Source organism: Dendronephthya gigantea, unplaced genomic scaffold (genome assembly GCF_004324835.1).
Source record: "Dendronephthya gigantea isolate DGI-Jeju-01 unplaced genomic scaffold, DenGig_1.0 000298F, whole genome shotgun sequence".
Classification (NCBI taxonomy): Eukaryota; Metazoa; Cnidaria; class Anthozoa; order Malacalcyonacea; family Nephtheidae; genus Dendronephthya; species Dendronephthya gigantea.
Genome location: NW_021163308.1, coordinates 102,650 through 123,887, shown reverse-complemented (window position 1 = coordinate 123,887; position 21,238 = coordinate 102,650). Strand labels below are relative to the sequence as shown.

The following is a 21,238-nucleotide window of genomic DNA, read 5'->3' as shown; positions in this document are numbered from 1 at the left end:
AATAAGTAAAATGGGGTAAAACTAGGGAGTTATACATCATCTTAAGGGCACTGTCAGTCATGTAGTTTTTTGCTCTTCTCAGTAAAGCGATATTTTTAGAATTTTTTTTGCATTGCGCATCAATATGGTCATGCCATTTAAGGTTATTGTCAACAATTACGCCTAAGAATTTTTTATTATCAACCCTTATAACCTTTTGTTCGGCAATAGTAATTTCAGGGTCTGATAGAATTTGGTTTAACCGTTGTCTGGATCCTGTAATCATGTATTCTGTTTTACTAATATTTAGGGTTAATTTGTTCGAAACTAGCCATTTATGAACGTTATCTAAGTCAGTGTTAATTTTGTACTCAATATCTACCGCTGATTTACCATAGCAGAAAAGGTTAGTATCGTCCGCAAACATGGATGGTTTTGTGAGGTTAAGCAATTTGGCAAGTCATTGATGTACAACAGGAAAAGCAAAGGTCCGAGAATCGACCCGTGGGGGACGCCACAAGTAATATTTTTCATGTCTGAGATTTCGTGGTTAATTTTACAAGCTTGTTTTCTTTCTGTTAAGTAAGATATAAACCATGATAATGTTTTTCCTCTTATTCCGTAAAGTTCTAGTTTAGAAATTAGTATTTTATGATCCACCGTGTCAAAGGCTTTCTTAAGGTCCAGAAACAGTAGACCATTAATCAAGCCCTTGTCCATGTTTACAAGACATTGGTTTATAGAATGTAAAAGTGTAGTCTCTGTAGAGTGCTGGGTACGAAAGCCTGATTGATTAGGTGATAGTAATTGGTTAGCTTCTAGAAATTGGCTCAGTTGTCTGTGAATTAATTTTTCGAAGATTTTTGCAACTGCTGATGTTACTGAAATGGGCCTATAGTTCCCACAATCCCGTTTTTTCTCCTGATTTATAAATAGGGGTAACCTTTGTGTATTTTAATCCATCTGGGAAAATTCCTGTGTTTATTGATAGATTAATAATATAAGTCAAGGGAGTAATAATGGTTTCTTCTGCTGCTTTGAGAAGTTTATTTGAAATTTTATCAAGTCCTGCTGATTTCCCATCTTTAGCTTTCCCCAGTTCGTTTCTTAGATCTGCATTAGTAATGTTATTTAAATTGAAAACTTCTGAGGTAGGTGTTATAATACTGAGAGGGTCAATTTCACTTGCAGGTAAGTCCTCGCTTAATTTTGAGCCAATTGTTGAAAAGTAAGTGTTGAATTCTTCTCCTATATTTTTGTCTCCTATTATTTCGGCTTCACCAGTTTTTAATCCATTTATTGTAGTAGATTTTGAATTTTTGTTCAGTAATTCATTAATTGTTTTCCATCCTTCCTTACTGTTTTTGCTGTTTGCTAATTTCTGCTTTTAGTATTTAGTCTTACGCCTGTATTCTAAAAGCTCACTCACACTCAAACTCATTGAGTGGGAGATCTTAATCTTCTCATAACGTTTCAATGGCGGTATTTTCGGCCGAACAGGGGCTTGATTTTCAGTGATTTACCTTATATCTTTTCATCTATTCAGAGAGAACTTTCTCATTGATCAGCATTAACGAAATTTATATGTCACACTCGATGAGTATGAGTGTGAGTGAGCTTTTTGAATACAGGCGTTAGTGTCTTTAATAAGCTGATTTACTTGGTTTCTACAATCCTTGTATAATTCGTGATATCTTGTTGAATTGTGTTTAACTGCTTTCTTTTTTAGGAAATCTCTATGGTAGCTCATTGTCTTTATTTCATTTGTCATCCAAGGATTGTATTCGCTTTTAACCTTTCGTTTTATTACTGGCGCATGGAAGTCTGCAATATTTAAGAAAGTTTCTTTCCATGCATGCCAAGCAGTGTTTGCATCAATGTGACTATGAAGATGCTTTGAATCAAATGCCTGGTTTAAATCATGCTGGAAGTTATGATTATTGAAATTTTTGAATTGCGGTGTTTCAACTATTTTGGGCTTTATTTTTGGAATACTGACTTATCTGCATGTGTAAACAAGGCTATGGTCACTGATTCCTAAGTGTATAACCCCTGAGTCCGTTATTCTTGTGTTATCTATCTTAGTAATTATTATGTCTAATAGTGTTTTTGTTGTAGCAGTGATTCTTGTTGGGTCCTTATTGATTTGTGTAAATTGATATTCACTTAATTTTTTTGTATGCTCATTAAAGGTTCGGTTGGAAGAAAGTTACAATTGAAGTCACCAGCTATGATTATTTCTTTGTCTTCATTGTCGGATTTTTGTAAAAATTCTTCAAAGGAATGAAGTAACTCAGTGTTTGCATTTGGAGGGCGGTACCATGTTGATATTAGAAATGGTTTACTATTTGGCTTATTGATTTCAATGCAAATTGCCTCTACATTATTTGGTAATAAGTCATTGCGATCTTTGTATGGAATGGTATTTCTCACGTAAAGTGCCACTCCTCCTCCGTTTCGGTTTCTGCCCTTCCTTATTAAGTCATAACATGTCATCTTAACTTCGTCACTGTGTACAGTATTGTCAACTCTAGTCTCATTGATGCTTAATACATCAAAAGGTTGATTTTGTATAAAGATCCTTAGTTCATCTGCTTGCTTGACTAGGCTTGCTATATTTAAATGTCCAATTTTGAAACCTTTTAGTTTTGGTTAATTTGTGCTATTTATTTGTGTCGGTATTTGTGCATTTGGCTGTGTGTTATATTGTTCTGGATCTGGCATAGTTGTCATATTTATGTTTTGCATGCGCAGATGTGATATTACCAGGCCTAATATTTAGTCAATGATTATTGTTGATAAGTAATTGTTTAATGTTTTTTGCCAGAGTTGCAGTTCCTTTTTTATTTAAGTGGAGTCCTGAGTTATTTAATAGATTCCTCCCGATGTTGTTATTCTTTATAAGGCCCCACTTATTTTTCTCCAATTATTTAGCTAGACCACTATTGACTATATTTACCTTGTCTGCTAAGTTCTGGTCATCTTTTCTTGTGATGATTTCAGACCAAGCAATTGATGTACCGTTATTCTGTTGTGTAATTATCTTTCCGAGGTTATTTATGGACTGTAGTAGCTTTTCTGGTGTTTTATTGTGAAGATCATTTGTTCCGATATGCATAATAATTTTGTCTGGCTTTGTATTCAGGGTTGGAATCACGTAGTGTTTCATTTGATCAATTCCTGCACCTGGAAATGTTTTAATGTTGACTTTTTGGTTACTCAGTCCATTTTGCATTCTTCTTGTATTCAAATGTTTCAAATGTTTCAGCATAGAATCCCCTAATATGACAACTCTTGATTGATTAATTTGTGAGTCTTGTCTGCTACCTTTTACCACCTTGTTGTGAGGATTTTCTAATTCGGTTCCACAGATAGGATTATTAGAATTCCTTTGCTTTCCATCATGAAAAGATTGACCAGGTTGTTTAGTGTGATGGTGTGTAAATAAACATGGTGATTAGACTGGAAAGAAATTAGCTCTTGTCAAAGGGACCTCTATCCAGAAATTATTGCTCCTTTATAGGCTTGTTTTCAACAGCAAAATGGGATGTTTTCCGCACGAATTAACGGATCTCTCTTAGACCTTAGTTTTTCATGTAATATACCGGAATTTTTTTAAAGATAATGAACTCAATCGAAAGGTGTGGCTTGCTGGTCTAGTGGTATGGTTCCCGCTTTGGGTGCGAGAGGTCACGGGTTCAATTCCTGTGCAAGCCGTGATTGCCCTCAAGCTTGAAATTTTTCCGAGATTGAATTTCTTTCTTTCAAGAAAAAAAGCAATGTTGAACTCAAGTTTCAATCTCCCAATAAAACGTTTACCATGCAGTATCAATCCTATCAATATGCATGCAAGGAGGTGATCTAGTATGCATAAATGTAGACGTTGTAGACATGTCAACAATGAAGACCTTGTCAATCATCATATACAAATACTGAACATCAGGAAAATGAATTCGTGCGACTTTTTTATAGTGCGTGGCACATTTTTTATAACTCAAGAATAATTTGTAACTCAAAAAAAACACTGTAACATTTTCAACTATCATATCACCGTATGATTACCATTGCCTTCGTCTCCAAGATAATCTCATGGACGGTGTGTGTGAAAGCTACTGAGTTGATCGACCAAACTTTAACACCAATATTTTCCCTTTTAGGTTTAGCTTGGCAGGAATAACTTTTTTTCGGTAGTGATTCATTTTACCTTTTAAAAGACTTAAATATTTGTGATCATTACGCATTCAATAATCGCCGTGAAAAAATTTACCCTTTTTTTCTGGGTGCCTCCTTAGCTCAGTGGTTAGAGCACTGGTTTAGTAAACCAGGGGTCCGGAGTTCGAATCTCTGACGAGGCTTTCGACATTTTCCATTTAAACGTAATAAGTATCTACAAACATGAGCGAGTTTTTTGACCGGCTTCTTGTATGTAACGATACTGAACAATGTGTAACGGATATCAGATAATAGATTAACATTAAAAATAGACTAACACTAATGGAATAAGGAAAAGTAGCTTGCCGCGGACGTACCATTGCAAGTGCTTCCAAGATTAATATAAAAATAACCGTCAATATATAAATATAGCATTTTAGATAAGTAAAGGAAGCGTACACGCCCGTTAGGACGTGAGTATAAATAACAAATGTAAACTATTGAATAACAGAGTTGGATTTAGACCTGTTGTGTGTTTGTGTGTGTGAAGTAAGCTCGGCTCGTTACAAATTTTAAATTTATGGCTTGTTCTTAAGCGATGATTTAAAGCCTTAAACGGTCGGTTAGCTCCTTGTAAAATGACACATCAAGCTCGTACTAGTCAAAATAACAATGCATTCTTACAGCAAACACTGAATAAGCAAAATATAGACACCTACCACTTCAAAGATTATAGACTGCGAGTCGTTCCTATTTCACCAACTGTTTCTGTGCTGTGATGATCTTTAAATCTTTTATTATTGTTTTATTTGACTCCATGATTTCATTTGATATTTTTAAAAAATACTTTGCAAAATGACGTTAAAATGCTCACGCTCTCATGCATGCTTTCTTTTTGTCTTAGCCAATCAGCAAGTTGTAGACGACCGTTCTTTCTTTGTTCAAATTTCGCGCATGCGCACAAGTACCATGACCATTGAACGTCCATGACATTTGGGCAACTTTGGATTCCTCTATGTTCTGTCAGAATACCCGGGTGTAATTCCTAATCTCCGGGCGGAATTAGTACCCTCGAACGGTGCTCCGCACCGGCTCGGGGATAATTCATTGTGTTTTTTGGTGTTCTATTGTTATCATCAACCAATGGCAAAGCTTGTTCATATAGGCACAGAATACCTTACAGAAGTGGAACTCCTGTACTTTTTTCGTAAGTGTGATTCGTCATGATTCGTCACTTAGCAAGTGCATTTTTTTGAGGTAGTCACCCCCCTGCCAATATCAAATATGGCTTGATTTTGGACACTGGCAGGGGGGTGACTACCTCAAAAAAATGCACTTGCTAAGTGACGAATCATGACGAATCACACTTACGAAAAAATAGTATAGAGTTCCACTTCTGGTAGGTATTCTGTGATATAGGTAACGTACCTAACCCTTAAACTTGGGCATAGTAAATAAATAGATGAATAGTGTCAAGAGATGCAGAATGAGTGCAAACGTGTTATAAAAAGTGTTTTTTACGATAATTTAGAACAGTCTTAATTTATTTCACCAGTAACATCACTATATCAAGCATGTATTTGATATAAAACCGCGCGACTCAGCTGCTAGTTGCACAGTGATATTGTCTTCACTCTTCAATGAAATAATGATAATTTTTTTCTTATCATTTCTATAAAATTGCTTTTAATCTCAGCGATTATTATTTCGACTTCTAACCAGGGCTTGCTGGTCTATTGGTATGATTCTCTCTTCAGGTGCGAGAGGTCACGGGTTCAATTCCCGTGCAAGGCCTGGTTGTTTGGCGTCGTGTATTTTTTCCGCACAGAATACAGTATACCCCAAACACACTAGGGAGGTTAAGATCTACTTCCACTACCAGTACCGATACGAAAATACATGACGTATTACAGTTTGGTAGCGCGGAAATTTTAAAGCGTTAAGATTGTGACTTCCGTAAAAAGTAAATAAACATGGCGGAGTATAGCGGCTGTATTCACATCAAAAACTCTAATCACAATCCTTAAGTCACACCAAACAAAGCAGAAACATTATACAACTAAAACCTAAATAATATTATTAGAAAACTACTGCAGGAAATGACAATAATACAGTAAATATATTTCGGTACTTCGCCTACCTATCCATTTTCAGCCCCAGAACGGTACTCGCGACTTCCAGTGTTGTCACATTTTGGACGATTGTTACATGTGCGCATACGCGTGACTGATTATTGGTATCGGTACTCGTAGCGGAAGCCTATCTTAACCTCCCTACTCTCATGCACTCAGTAACTTATTCTCAAGGTGGCTCCCTACAGCTTTAAGAATATTGAAAACTAATGATTTAGATTGAAATTTTTGTATTTTTGTATTCTCACGAATACATTTTTTTAGCTTTGTGAAAGCAAGAACATGCAATTTAAACGCGGAGACTTGTTAATTTTGTTATGAGAAATATTAACAGCAATTTACTCGGGTTTTTGACTTATTGTGGTTGTGAACAAATGTATGCTTGAGACTCTCCAATTATTATCTAATTATTTTGAATCTTTCGCACTTATATTTCATTCCCGATAAACGAGGGGTGGTTTTTTACTTCCAAGTGGGACAAATGCTTTTAAATTTTGAATAGCTGCTATTGTACTATCAATTATTTATCGATGCTGTGAAAAAAATACAGTTTGGGATCAAAAACTGGCATTTATCGTGCAGAAAGGAGACGAGACATGGCAATGGCGACATAATTGATGAAATGTCAAGGGACACAAAAATGAAAAAATATTACATGGCACTACTTCAAAACCCATCGGCGATTGGTTGAATAATTCTTTAGTCTACTAGAATCGTGCTAAAGTACAGTGTTTGGATGGTGCTTGCGACGGACGGCGAAAAACGGCGATCAAATTTGCAAAATATGGCTGAAATCGTGTTATAGCGGGGGGTAAGTAAAATGAAATATGTCGTATGGCAAAATTTTTTAGAAAATAGGGAAAATTAGATTTTGCCAGGTGAATCTGTAATTTTATACATAATTAGCAATTGACCTGGAATAGTAAACATTCATTTTCTTGTAAAATATGAAACTTAGGCTAATTTCACCCTCCAGTGACCACCCCTAAAAGCAATCATTCTGAACCATATAAACAATTCAGAAAGACTGTAGCTTTGATAATTAAGGATTAAGAGCTATGTCGACTACTCTGGGTGTGGTCATTTTCAAGACTTTCGTCCCGGATTCACATTTTGGCACATATGCCATGTTGACCACCATGGTAATTTTACCCTAAAACAGTTGAGATAATCTGTCCTAAATGAAACGCATACAAACTCCTTTACAGGTCCTAGACTATCTGAAACGATAACGCAGGGGGTGGACTTGAAGCCGACTTTGTGCTTAGTTTGCAGGTAGACGCAGTCTTTTTAAAATATTTTTGTAAAAAATAAACATTTTTAAATCGATGAAGTTTTCATATTAAATCTTGCACTAGCTTTGTATAATATACGTAAACCCGAAGAATGATGACTGAATTTCTGAAATATGCAATCAGATTATATTTAACAAAAATGCTACCGTTACGAAATAATATTGAAGTAAACACGAAAATGACAAAAAAAAATCGCGCGTTTTTTGCGTTTTTTCTGAGTTTTTGAAAGTTTGAGGTACACCTAGATCTTCAAATTACCAAAATAGTGTAGATTGTTCTTAAACACACCTACTTTCTTAGTTTGGGAAAATTTGGGCCCTTGTGGAGTGAAAAAAACGAAGTTTAATGGGGATAGAAAAAACGCATTTTTTTGTCAAAAAACGTAATGTATTTTTACTCTATTCGGGTCATACTCAAGACTGCAATTGCCATACGTGGTGTCCAAAACTCCATAGCTTCCCAAATTGAGAGTAGTGGAGAAAGGGCAAATGAGGACCCGGAGAATGTCCGAATTTGGTTATCAGCAAACAATCTTAATTTAGACATTGCTAAAAGTGAATATGTTTTGATTGGATCATCATAATTATAAGATAAATAATTTGAATGTTCAACCATCAATCAAAATTGATAATCAATTAGTAAGAAGACTTAAACATACAAAAGCGCTAGGAGTACAAATAGATGAACACTTAAATTGGAAGAAGCACATTTACTTTATTGCAAGTAAACTCCCTCGGCAGGAATTGGTGCTATTAAAAAGGCTAGGGAGTTTGTTGATCGGAATACTTTAGTCTTGATATACAATGCCTTAGTTCAGCCTCATTTTGATTATTGTTGTGAAGTTTGGGATGTGATAGGTAAGACGCTTAGTGATCGTCTTCAAAAGTTGCAAAATAGGGCGGAACGAACTTTAAAAATGAGTCTGGGTAATCTTTACTAGAACGCATTGCACTGGGTTAGATAACCCTTGAAGCGGATAAAATCCAGACTTATGTTTAAAACGATTAATAATCTAGTTCCTCGAAGATTGAGAGATCTATTTCAACATTCTAATACGATGCATGATTATGATTTGAGAGGGTCCTCAACTATGTTATGTCTTCCCAAGCCAAGGACGAATTACTTGAAAAAAGTTTTAGCTACAACGGTGCTTATGTCTGGAACCAAATTCCGGAGGACATAAGAACGTTGTCATCTTATAATATAATTCATTTTGTGAAAAGCTTTCCTCCTCTCCATTGATCTTATATATATAGTTTATACTTTCATGTTTATATTATATGTTTATAAGTATTGTACGTATATTGTAGATAGATTAAAGGGGTGGGTGGGGTTTGATTTGGTAAAGTAGTGCACACCCCTTTTGAAAACCAGCTTTATTGTTGAAAAGATTTTGTGTGTGTAAATAAAGTTTGAATGAATCAATGAAATCCGATGGGAATTGCATGCGCTAGCGGAGAATCGAACCCCATACAGTCTCCCGCGTGGCAGGCAAGAGTTCTACCACTGAACCACTAGCGCAACGCCACATATAGCGGTCAATTTCGGCAATCATCTTACTCCGCTGTATGAAACATATTTTCAATCAACGTCTTATGTTTTACAGGAGTTCATTATCACTGGTGCGTATATTTTGCGATGCATGTTCAAGAAAATGTTGGCATTACACACATAAATTAGGTCCCATTATTTGAATGAATTAACAATTATTTAACAAAGACTGATTCATCAATAATGAAGGCGGCCGTTATCAGCCTTCGATAGCTCAGTTGGCTGAGCGGGGGACTGTAGATAAGTAAGCACACATCCCTAGGTCACTGGTTCAAATCCGGTTCCAAGGATAGTTGTATGGAAAATATTTTGAAAAATATTTACTTGCCTACGTCAAATTGATGTACTGGCAATGGAGTAGAAATTTAATAAGTATATGTATCCATATTTATCATAACCTGACATTTTGAAATTGCCCAGTATGCTCCGTTGTTTTGTGCAGCTAGGCAACTAGGTGGATGATCGAAAGCGCGTGAAGAATATGAATAGACGTTCTGACCTGTATGCCGAAATAGCACAGGTGGGAGAGCGTCAGACTGAAGATCTGAAGGTCCCTGGTTCAATCCCGGGTTTCGGCAGGAACTAATTTGAAATATTTTGCCGGTTAGCTTGGTATGTCTGCAAAATATTGAAAATAACGCTTTCATCTTGAGGTTTTGGCAAATAGTTTGTTTGGATAATTAAATGTAAAAAAAAACAAAAAAGATATGTGTCATTGTAACAATGGATTTCAATGCGTTACAGCGGCTTTGAGGGATTAGCTCAAATGGTAGGTAGCGGGATCGATGCACGCATCCTCCATATTTTTTCCCTATATAATCAATTAAAAACACATTAAATTCTCAAAAACGCAACTCAACTTTATTCGTTCAAAATATGCACCTGCAGGAATTTCAGTGGGATGTCACTGGGAGTATTGGACAATATTAAAGAACCCACAGTAATAATACAATTGTCTTTAATTAATGCACAAAATTGTTAGTACATGTCATCTCAATTCATAGACCTTTTTAAAATAGAAAATGTGCTTGCTTATGTAATTAATTTTTATTATTTTCCCTTGTTTAATTGTAGCACTTGTATTATTTTGTACTAAAACTACACAACAATTCAACTTGACTGTAACTATTTCAAAAAAGATTTACTATGGTGGGATTTCTTAAACAGAATTGCCAAAGTATGGAGCAGGACAAATAATTCGTTATGAATATAATCAACATATAAAATATTTATTACACCATTAACAGTGAAATATTGAACCACCTACCCAAATTCTATCTATATAATGTACATCAATGTACATCACAATGACAATGCAAACATCGCATTTATACTATGAGCTTGTAATCGCTTTGTCTTTTACCTCAAGGAATTAAAACTGTGAGTAGCTGTCTCATGATTCGTGACATGGAAGCGTTTACAGGTTTTAATCACGCCAAATGGGCCAAACAAACTCGCACTGACGCACAAGCTGCACATTCCCCGAAGCCATTCCATTCCCCGGCTCATTCCCCGAAGCCATTCCATTCCCCGGCTCATTCCCCGAAGCCATTCCATTCCCTTCCATTCCCCGTTCCATTCCCCCATTCCCCGTTCCCTGTTTTAAAGATAGCCGTTGGTAGAGCGGAACCGCGCGCCTTCTAGAAAAGTGTGGGAAAATTTTAAAATATACATAGGCCTCTGAAATGGCCGCAAATGCCTCTCAATTTAAGGATTAATGGAAAATGATAGATACTTTATGAAGTTCCCAGCATTTTTGGCGCTCAACAATACAACCATGCTTTGATTATGATGCGAAGTAATCAGTGATGCTTATGATGCTAAGTAAGATTCTGGTGCTATGTAAAGTTTCAACCATGTTTGGTGCTCATGTACAAACATCGATATAAAGTTGCAACTTGCAAGCATCGAATATTATCAATTGTGCATATATTTTGAGATGCATGTTCAAGAAAATGTTGGCATTACACCCATAAATTAGGTCCCATGTTACACGAGTCAAGCTCAGAAATTATATTTTTAATTTCGTAAATAGTGATCTATCTTTTACCGATTGCTGGAAAAGATGTACGGAAAGGCAGCAACTGGGGGTGTAGCAGATGTGGCCGTGTATAGCAGTTTGCACAGGATTGAAAATTTAATATAACTATATAAGCACGAATTCCAAAGGCAAAGTGTAAGACAAAGTGAATATATATCATGCGGTTTATTTACATTTTTGAACAATTGAACTTCTATACTCTTTAAAGTACGATGTGCTTCTGAATTTCGCGATCCAACAACATTTACGCTCGCAAGGCATCTAAATGAATATGAACTGTATTGTTTATGTTCAGAAGCTTTATATTAAAGACTGGCACGTGCGCGCCACGCCGGAGTTAACGCCAGAACAGGCGTTTTTTGAGTTCAGGCTTTTCTCTTATAGCTCATATTCGACTCTTAATAATGTGCGTGTATAGACTATACATCACAGCGGTCAGATGTGTATGATGAGCTGTCAAAAATTGCGAATACGTATTGGGAGAAAAATTGAACTTTTTTTGCTATTCAAAAGGTTTCTCTTTGATAGCGGTACGGAAATACACAATTGTGAACCAGCGATTAGATTTCCGGGTTGAAATGTCAATTTCTGCCGTGTCGTTCAGTAGATGCTAAGGTTCTGTGGTGTAATGGTTAGCACTTCGGACTCTGAATCCGGGAATCCGAGTTCAATTCTCGGTAGAACCTTGCTGGAACTATTATTTTTATGTCTTTATATAAGTTTTTGAGTTCTGGATTATCTCTTATATAGCCCATTTCAGAAAAAATATATGTTTTTGAATGGTCTACTGAGCTTTAACAGCAAATGGTTTCGATGCATTGGCCGGGCTTGCAGGATAAATTATATAGTTGCTATACAGGGTGTATCAAAAAAAAGGTAATCCAACTTTGGTGCGCTATTGTACGTGAACTACTCATTCTATTAACGAATTTTTTTCACATTCCGAAAGGATATGCTTTTAACTATCGAATGACATGTTTTTGATACCAAATGGTGAAAAAATGAGCAAATAGGAGGCTGATAAAAATTGTTAGTCGAAATCGCATATTTTCACCTCTGAGAGTTGGGACTAAAACCATTGAAAATTAACTCTCTTTGGGACTTTTGCTTTTCAATAAACTACCCGCATATGCATATTAAGTAGGAATGAGGAGAACATTCCAAGCAATGCGGCATAAAACCAGTGCAAGCTGTGACATGTTCATGATTAATTGTTTTTTTCTTTTGTTATGCACTGCTTTAATTAGGCTCAAAGGTGAAAATATGCGATTGCGACTAATATTTTTTATCAGCCTCGTATGTGCTCACTTTTTCACCATTTGGTATTAAAAACATGTCATCCGATAGTTAAAAGCCTGATCTTTCCGAATGTGAAAACGATTCGCTCATAGACTGAGTAGTTCACGTACAATAGCTTGTTGAAGCTGGATTACCTTTTTTTTGATACACCCTGTAGTTCCCTATATACTTTTGTAAATACAAAAGTATGCAAAAGCCTCATCAGAGAGTTGAACCCTGGACCCCTGGTTTACAAGACCAGTGCTCTAACCACTGAGCTAATGAGGCGTAAGTGCAAGCTAACACGAAAATAATTATATGAATACTTTATCTTAATAATGTGCATGTGCGCGTAGCAAACTCAGTAAGTTTGATAGATTTTTAGGGTCTGTGATGTAATGGTTATCACTTCGGACTCTGACTTCGAGAATCGGAGTTCAATTCTTGGTAGAAACTCTTTGAAAACATTCATTCTCCGTCTTTATGTATTTTTTTATTTCAGGCTTTCTCTTACACGTATCTAAGAATATAGCATATGACAGGTATGCTGCATGGAACGCTCAGAGAGATTAGCATACAGTGGTAGAGCATCCGACTACAGGTTGACAGGTCACTGGGGTCAGTGGTTCAACTTCGCTCGCTCCTTCCTGTTCTATAAATTAAAGAAAAATTAAATATTTTTATGGTACCAATTAGTGCATGAAAAATCTATATTATATTTGTAAACCAGGGCTCCATACCTGGAATAGGGGGAATATATGTAAATACTTCATCTTAATTATGTGCGTGTATATAGACTATACATCACAGCGCGGGTCACGGGTTCAGATGTATATATATGATGAGTCGTCAAAAAATTGCAGAAAACGTATTCGGAAGAAAAATTGAACTTTTTCATGCTATTCAAAAGGTTTCTCTTTGATAGCGGTACAGAAATACACAATTGTGAACCAGCGATTTGATTTCCGGGTTGAAATGTCTCAAACACCAATATCTGCTGTGTCTTTCAGTAGATGGTTAGGTTCTGTGGTGTAATGGTTAACACTTCGGACTCTGAATCCGGGAATCCGAGTTCAATCCTCGGAAGAACCTTGCTGGAACTGTTAATTTTATGTCTTTATGTTAATTTTTTAGCTCTGGTTTTCTCTTATAGCCCATTTGAGAAAAAATATATGTTTTTGAAAAAGATTTCGAAAAGATCTTATTTATTGAAATGATAACTTTAGCAGGAAATGGTTTCGATCCATTGACCTCTGGGTTATGGGCCCAGCACGCTTCCACTGCGCCACCCTGCTTGCTACACACTTCTCCTATGCTATGAATATAAAACTTGTGCTATTTCGAATAAGGTAAGAACAGCAAGAAATGTTCTTTCAGGAGAATAGCATCAAACAGGTATGCACGATCAGGGAGTGTAGCTCAGTGGTAGAGCATTCGACTGCAGATCGAGAGGTCAGTGGTTCAACTCCGCTCGCTCCCTTCTCTTTTATCAATGAAAAAAAAATCCATCATTTTTATCGAACTAATTAGTGAATTAAAAAACCCAAATTTATTTTCGTTGCAACAATCCGTTTGCTTGATAAATAATCCTTGCAGTTTAGTGTTTTTTCAATGACTCTCTGGGACACATGCATGTTCTATAAATTTGTAAAACGGGAGTTCAGTAATTTTTCTAGGTGTTTATGTCCTGTGGTTGTAAATACAAAAGTATGCAAAAGCCTCATCAGAGAGTTGAACTCTGGACCCCTGGTTTACAAGACCAGTGCTCTAACCACTGAGCTAATGAGGCGTATGTGCAAGCTTAACACGAATATAATTATATGAATACTTTATCTTAATAATGTGCATGCGCGTAGCAAACTACATAATTATATACTATGCAGCCAACATTCGTCAGTACGTTTGATAGATTTTTAGGGTCTGTGGTGTAATGGTTATCACTTTGGACTCTGACTTCGAGAATCGGAGTTCAATTCTTGGTAGAAACTCTTTGAAAACATTCATTGTCCGTCTTTATGTATTTTTTTATTTCAGGCTTTCTCTTACAGGTATCTAAGAATATAGCATATGACAGGTATGCTGCATGGAACGCTCAGAGAGAGTAGCATATAGTGGTAGAGCATCCGACTGCAGGTTGACAGGTCACTGGGGTCAGTGGTTCAACTCCGCTCGCTCCTTCCTGTTCTATAAATTAAAGAAAAATTAAATATTTTTATGGTACCCATTAGTGCATGAAAAATCCCAATTTATTTTCGTGGGAAAAAGCCGTACGTTTGATAAACAATCCCTGCAGTTTAGGTTTTTTGAATGACTCTCTGGGACACATGCATGTTCTATATTATATTTGTAAACCAGGGCTCCATACCTGGAAAAGGGGAATATATATAAAAATACTTCATCTTAATAATGCGGTGCAAAAAAAGCAGTGCTAAACTCAAGTTGAAATCTCCAGATAAACTTTTTCCATGCAGTATCAATCCTATCAATATACATGCAAGGAGGAGATCTAGTATGCATAAATGTAGGCTTTGTAGACCCTATCAATCATCATAAAAATTATACAAGTACTGAACATCAGGAAAATGAATTCGTGCGACTTTTTTATAGTGCGTTGCACATTTTTCATAACTCAAGAATAATTTGTAATTCAAAAATAACACTGTAACATTTTCCACTATCATATCACCGTATGATTACCATTGCCATCGTCTACAAGATAATCTCATTAACGGTGTTTGTGAAAGCAACTGAATTGATCGACCAAACTTTAACACTAATATTTTCCCTTTTAGTTTTAGCTTGGCAGGAATAACTATTTTTCGCCGATGATTCATTTTACCTTTTTCAATAGTATTACGGGTTTGCCTTATTAGCTCAGTGGTTAGAGCACTGGTCTCGTAAACCAGGGGTCCGGAGTTCAACTCTATGATAAGGCTTGATTTTTTTTAACTGTGTATAGTGAGGGTGAGTAAAAGACTTAAATATTTGTGATCATTACGCATTCAATACTCGCCGTGAAAAAAATTACCTGCAAAATACTTTTTTGAAACATTTGTTTACATTTCTATTTGCGCATGCTTTTTTTCTGGGTGCCTCCTTAGCTCAGTGGTTAGAGCACTGGTCTAGTAAACCAGGGGTCCAGAGTTCGAATCTCTGAGGAGGCTTTCCACATTTTCCACTTAAACTTAATAAGTATCTACGAACATGAACGAGTTTTTTGACCGGCTTCTTGTATATAACGATACTGAACAAAGTTTAGTTTGTTATCGTGTTTACAATAATCGTCTATTTTCTACCATTGCGTTTGTCTTGTCTCGGTACTAACAGTGATTTAAGATTCCTACAAGTCTTTTTTCACTCAGAGTAACTTGGCTTGTAATAAATATGACATAAAAAAGATTTTTATATTTTCCATGCTTGCATGCTATACATCGCTTTTATTGTGAGCGAAGAAATATGCGAAAAAGAAAACTTCCCGTGTTCTGCACTTGGCTTGCTGGTCTAGTGGTATGATTCTCGCTTAGGGTGCGAGAGGTCACGGGTTCGATTCCCGTGCAAGCCCTGTTCGCCTCTCTCGCTTGAACTGAAGAGAACGGCCTTTGAAGACAATTCGCTGGTGGTCTAATTATGTTGTATTTTCTTGAGAAAAAAATGTGGTACGTGTTCTCCTTCAAACTTTAGATGCACTCTCTCAACTTAATCTAAGTATCAACCTCTTACACAGATTGTGCGCTAGGATTTTGCTTCAATGTAATTATATCGACAGTGTCCACGGATGTTTTTCACGGGTGCCTATTTAGCTCTGTGGTTAGAGCACTGGTCTTGTAAACCAGGGGTCCAGAGTTCGCAACTCTGACGAGGCTCTTCACATTTTCCACCTAAACTCAATAAGTATTTGATTTCTATGATAATTCATTGTATTTTATTGTGTTCTATTGTTATCATCAACCAAGAGCAAAGCTTGTTCACATAGGTAACGTATACCTAACCTTTACACTTAGGCATGGGAAATAATGAAACTTCTTGTGTAGGCTCATCTTATATAAGTTCTAATTTGAAATAAAAAAGCGTGTAATATCTTATACTGTAGAGAACAACTAATAAAAATAAAAACTTAACGTCCAGGGCCAAAACTGCTAAGGCTTGAAATCAGAATTAGCAGCCATTAATTGCAGTTGAATTGCTGTCTCGGATATGCTTCTGAATGCTCAATCACTGATGCATGATCTATTTATACGCCCTGTGAACTGCCTGATTTCTATCAATAATCAATTCCTGTGATAAAAGCTTCCGCCAACCGTCACCGCGAGTTCCACGAGACCCTTTGCTTTTTTTTCAGTCTTATTATAATTCCAAAATTCTGCTGGCAATTGAAAAGCAGTTGGGAAGGCCAGGGGCGGATCTAGGATTTTTCGTACCTTAGTCAAAAAGTTTCAGTCAAGAAATTCGGGGGGGGGGGGGTGTTGCAGATGGAACGAGAAAATGACTGTTTCGCCCAATGTCAGGGCTCATCAGCATGCCTAGGAAACGCATGATACTACTAAGATATCTTTGGATTCCGACATGGACAGGCATTTTCACATAAGAGCACATGCAGTTTGTTTTTAGGCGCCAGCACCCGCCTTCAAATCTTTGCACTGGGGTAGAAATCGGTGAATTTAGTAGCAATGATGCTTTACATATTCATCCTTGATTAAATTTACATAGGTGCAACCACAAATACGCTAGTTCGATTGAATATTTTGATGTTTCTTACATCTACTTCGGTCAAAGCAATCAAATTATCAAAAGATATGTTGGATTGAAGATCGGAATTCAGGTTTCTTCTTTACAGCCAGCAGTACATATTGGAACTTTTCGCAGCAATGGCGCAAGAGTGTTATATTCGCAGTCATTCTCTATGATGCTAGCACTCTCGTTTCGCGACCAATTGCGCATTCCAAATTATTTTCAAATAATGATGGCGCAAGAGTGTTGTTTTTTCAGTCAATTTTCTTGCAAGCACTCTCTTTTCGCAGCCAATCGTCGAAGTTGGAACTTTTCGCAGCAATGGCGCAAGAGTGTTATATTCGCAGTCATTCTCTATGATGCCAGCACTCTCGTTTCGCGACCAATTGCGCATTCCAACTTCCATAATACAATCATACATGTACTGTGAAACCTTTAACCCATATATATTTTATTCAAATATGCAGCATAATAGATAATAATTAATAAATTTTCATTTGATGGACAATTAAATCGGTTGATCAAAAGCTTGATAGCTATATACAAAAGAGTTTTAACGTTCAACCTTTAATTAAGAGCTTTTGGTCGAAAAATATGAAATATACACTGTTATAGGATAATTAGGAAAATTTCAACCTGGTGTTTCCTTCTGCAAATTTGTCAATTACTTTCTCAACATCTGGAATTATCTCCTGATGAATTTGCATTAGGGCTAGACCATTCAACCGTTCCTCAACCATAGTACTACGCTGGTAGTTCTTCAGTGATCTCAGTGCCGAAATAGTTCTTTCACACTCACATGAAGTGATGGGCAGTGTTCCTAAAATACGAAGAACAACTTTAATATTTTCAAAACCATCAAAGCTAACAGCTTTTAAAGTTGTTGGAATATTGTCAGGAAGAAGTCCTTTGTAGGTCTCCCAATAAGACGTCCATAATGACAGTTCAGCATCTAGAGCTAAGGGAAAAGGTAGATCATCAATGTAAAAATCGGCAACAACTTTGAATCCATCACGCCAGTCTTTCCCCTTCTCTTTCAAAGACATCATTTTCGTTGGTATAACACTTAATCCTTTATAAACGTTAACACTATCCGTGTCGAATCTGTGTTGTAAAGCAGAATTAATATGGTCAACGAAAGGGATACTTATGATACGCTTATAATACTCCGAGATTGTCTTATACGGAGGATTGGACCTGCTTGTTTGTCTTCCTACTGTCCGTGGCTTGCTCTCTTCTATTCCAACCTTTCGTGCAGCTAAATCAACTGCCTCTGCATACCAGATTTCATGGAAAGTGTCAATGGAATTTCTAAAACTAATAAAATCATTTTTCATAGTGTTAATTAAGTGAATTCCATCCATAATATCAATACTCTTTCCCTGTAGCAATAAAGTAACAGGAAGAAGTCGATCCAGAATATTGTGGGAAATTACCAAAGTTACAATAAATTCAAACTTTCCTATAAGATCAAAAAAATTAGATGCATCAGCAACAAGGTTTGGTCTGTAATTCCCCTCTACATTGTCTCTCATCTCCTTTAATGTGTCATATAAAGGGACGAAAAGTTCAATAAATGTATCCAAACCGGCGATTCTTTCAACCCATCTGGTCCGACAAACATCTACCAGCTTTGTCTTCCGACTTTCTCTCTCAGGATAATTACGGACATTTTCTTCAAAAGGCATGTTGCGTGTCTGGGAAATATTAATGAAATTTGAGACATCTTTAACATGTTTCATCATGGTATTGACCTCAACAACAGTCAAAGAATCACATACAGCTAAATTAAGTCGATGGCTATAACAATGAGTGTAAAGAGCTTTCTCATTAATGCGCAAAATATTAGCTGACAAACCATTTATGTGCCCTGAGACAGCACCTGCACCATCATAGCCTTGTCCTCGACAATCATCAATGGATAAAGTCATGTCATTAAGTGCTTCTAGGATCAGCTTGGCAAGTTGTTCACCACTTAATCCCCATCTACATTCAAGGAAAGCAATGAATTCTTCTCGAATATTCATGTTAATATCTACAAAACGTAAAACAAGAGACATTTGCTCCTTATGAGAAGAATCTGCAGCCTCATCTGCAATGATGGAATAGAATTTACTGGCCTTAATATCTTGAATAATCTGCTCACTTATTACCTGTCCAACACACTTGATAATTTTATTTTGGCTAGTTTTTGAGATATAAGTTTTATTTTTACCACAGTTCTTCAAATGATCCTCTAAAACTCTGTCCCCTGCACGAACTCTAAAATTAAGAGACTCAATAAAATTACCAACTCTCTCTGTAGAGTAACTGCCAACGTCAGGATGGTATTTAGAGTCATCACGGTGACCACGTAATGGTAAACCAAGGCGGCCACAAAAAATTACTGAATCCACAATTGGGGCAAGTTTCTTTCTGTTATCCTCAATCTCTTTCTTGAGGTTGGTATCTAAAATGAGCTCAATAGGCTGCGCCTTCCCTGACATCTGGGAAAGTAAAGATGTTAGTATGGGAAATGTACATGCATGCAGGCCCATTTCTCCTCCTGTACCATGTCCAGCATGATTTTTCAGAGTGTATGATGTACCACTCCAACGACGAAGAGGCTCAGAAAATAAATTTTTAATTTTTAAAGCTTTACCAGGAAAACGATCCCCAAACAGAACACATGACAAGCAGAATGCACCATCCTTCAAAGGGGAATAACAAAGCCAGGGATATAAGTCTAGCCATTCATACCTGAAGCTTCTGCCATTGGTCTTTGGAAAGGAATACTTCTTATCAGGTTTAAAGACATTTCTGATGAGATTGCAGATTTCAGATGAGTTCATACCTCCCACCATGTCCCGGTACATTGCAACATCAAAATTGGTACCATGTGATTCAACCTTTGGTGCATTAGGTGTTATATCAGCTTTTGAGATATTTGGTTTTGTGTTGGTTGAAGTGCTGGGTTTATTGTTATTTAATTGCTCTTTTGGTTTTGAAGCAGATTTCTCTGTCACCTTAAAAAACTTAGAAATGTTAGATGGGGGATTAGAGACCTTTTTCTGAAAAATAGAGTCGGTCTAGGTTTCTTGGCAGTGACTTGTGGACAAGCAGCTGTCGACTTTCTTTCAACTGCTGTTGATGAAAATAAGAGGAACAAAATGATTTGGCTGGATGGTTTTTCCAGCAGTTACAGTACCTTCATAACAAAACAAAATATGAAGATCATCCAAACCTTTCTTTGGAGTTAAGCGTGGTTGAATCATGCGATTAAATAGCAATTTACTTCTTTGTTGCCCACAATCAGGATAATAGGTGAAAGTATTCCTATTCAAAACTGAAGCAAGACCCATTATACAGAGAAAGGATGACCATTTCTTCTCACTGCAATTAAGTATAGCTTCCTGTCTAACCAAGTCATCTTTCATACAACCAGTATCTAAACATTCCTTAGAAACAGACAATGGTAAAAGGTTATTGATACTTTGGCTGAAGTATTGAGCATGTTCTTCCACAGCAGAAGAAAAACAAGGGTGCTGAGAATAAAAATCAGCATTAAGGTAGAGCTCTATGGAGGTCAAAATTCTCAATAGCTCCATTAGGCTATTGTTACCCACTTCTACCAAGGACACAGAGCTATACAAGCAGTTCCCAGTAGTGTCAGATCTAAAACATGAATGAAACTTGGTTTTATTACACCTACCTACTAATATACACTTACTCAGTCACTTAGGCAAAGATGAATAAATATTAACCTAGTAATTGATAAACTTGATAGCAAAAACATCATATTCCACTTTCATGAACCATTAAGTGTAAATAATTGGCAATATAATAATAGACTGAATTATTATATAATAAACTAGTGTTCATCTTTTAAAATGTAATCAGGAAATATGGCTACTTGTATGCTTTACTGCTATATGTTTTGAATAATTATTTTTGAATTTTAAACAAAGTTCAGTGCTCAAAGCTTTGCCTTAATACATCGGGTTGTACATTTCAAAGAAGGTATTGTATTATATACACGAAGTTCACATAAGACATTATTACACTCCTCGATTCCTCTTGATTCGTATGCATAGACCGCAGTT

General features: G+C 36.5%; 1 protein-coding gene and 14 non-coding genes across 15 annotated transcripts; 10 read left to right on the top strand and 5 right to left on the bottom strand.

Annotated features, from left to right (window-relative positions):
* Positions 1–3,624: 3,624 nt before the first annotated feature.
* Trnap-ugg lies at positions 3,625–3,696 on the top strand. Its single transcript has one exon. It is a non-coding gene; the product is annotated as a tRNA-Pro (tRNA).
* Positions 3,697–4,261: 565 nt separating this feature from the next.
* Positions 4,262–4,334, top strand: Trnat-agu. The gene has a single exon. It is a non-coding gene; the product is annotated as a tRNA-Thr (tRNA).
* A 4,670-nt stretch (positions 4,335–9,004) lies between these two features.
* Positions 9,005–9,079, bottom strand: Trnag-gcc. The gene has a single exon. It is a non-coding gene; the product is annotated as a tRNA-Gly (tRNA).
* A 233-nt stretch (positions 9,080–9,312) lies between these two features.
* Positions 9,313–9,399, top strand: Trnay-gua. Its single transcript is given in 2 exon segments — positions 9,313–9,349; positions 9,364–9,399. It is a non-coding gene; the product is annotated as a tRNA-Tyr (tRNA).
* Positions 9,400–9,614: 215 nt separating this feature from the next.
* On the top strand, positions 9,615–9,687 carry Trnaf-gaa. Its single transcript has one exon. It is a non-coding gene; the product is annotated as a tRNA-Phe (tRNA).
* A 2,077-nt stretch (positions 9,688–11,764) lies between these two features.
* Positions 11,765–11,836, top strand: Trnaq-cug. Its single transcript has one exon. It is a non-coding gene; the product is annotated as a tRNA-Gln (tRNA).
* Positions 11,837–12,643: 807 nt separating this feature from the next.
* On the bottom strand, positions 12,644–12,716 carry Trnat-ugu. Its single transcript has one exon. It is a non-coding gene; the product is annotated as a tRNA-Thr (tRNA).
* Positions 12,717–13,448: 732 nt separating this feature from the next.
* Trnaq-cug lies at positions 13,449–13,520 on the top strand. Its single transcript has one exon. It is a non-coding gene; the product is annotated as a tRNA-Gln (tRNA).
* Positions 13,521–13,651: 131 nt separating this feature from the next.
* Trnam-cau lies at positions 13,652–13,723 on the bottom strand. Its single transcript has one exon. It is a non-coding gene; the product is annotated as a tRNA-Met (tRNA).
* Positions 13,724–13,836: 113 nt separating this feature from the next.
* Trnac-gca lies at positions 13,837–13,908 on the top strand. Its single transcript has one exon. It is a non-coding gene; the product is annotated as a tRNA-Cys (tRNA).
* Positions 13,909–14,144: 236 nt separating this feature from the next.
* On the bottom strand, positions 14,145–14,217 carry Trnat-ugu. Its single transcript has one exon. It is a non-coding gene; the product is annotated as a tRNA-Thr (tRNA).
* A 1,074-nt stretch (positions 14,218–15,291) lies between these two features.
* On the top strand, positions 15,292–15,364 carry Trnat-cgu. The gene has a single exon. It is a non-coding gene; the product is annotated as a tRNA-Thr (tRNA).
* A 155-nt stretch (positions 15,365–15,519) lies between these two features.
* Trnat-agu lies at positions 15,520–15,592 on the top strand. Its single transcript has one exon. It is a non-coding gene; the product is annotated as a tRNA-Thr (tRNA).
* Positions 15,593–15,918: 326 nt separating this feature from the next.
* Positions 15,919–15,990, top strand: Trnap-agg. The gene has a single exon. It is a non-coding gene; the product is annotated as a tRNA-Pro (tRNA).
* Positions 15,991–17,701: 1,711 nt separating this feature from the next.
* Positions 17,702–20,201, bottom strand: LOC114541523 (52 kDa repressor of the inhibitor of the protein kinase-like). The gene is made up of 2 exons (XM_028561439.1): positions 19,015–20,201; positions 17,702–18,853 (listed from the first exon to the last, which is right to left on the bottom strand). The coding sequence occupies exons 1-2, from the start codon at positions 20,009–20,011 to the stop codon at positions 18,834–18,836; spliced, it is 1,017 nt and encodes a 338-aa protein (XP_028417240.1). The 5' UTR covers positions 20,012–20,201; the 3' UTR covers positions 17,702–18,833.
* Between the last annotated feature and the right edge of the window lie 1,037 nt (positions 20,202–21,238).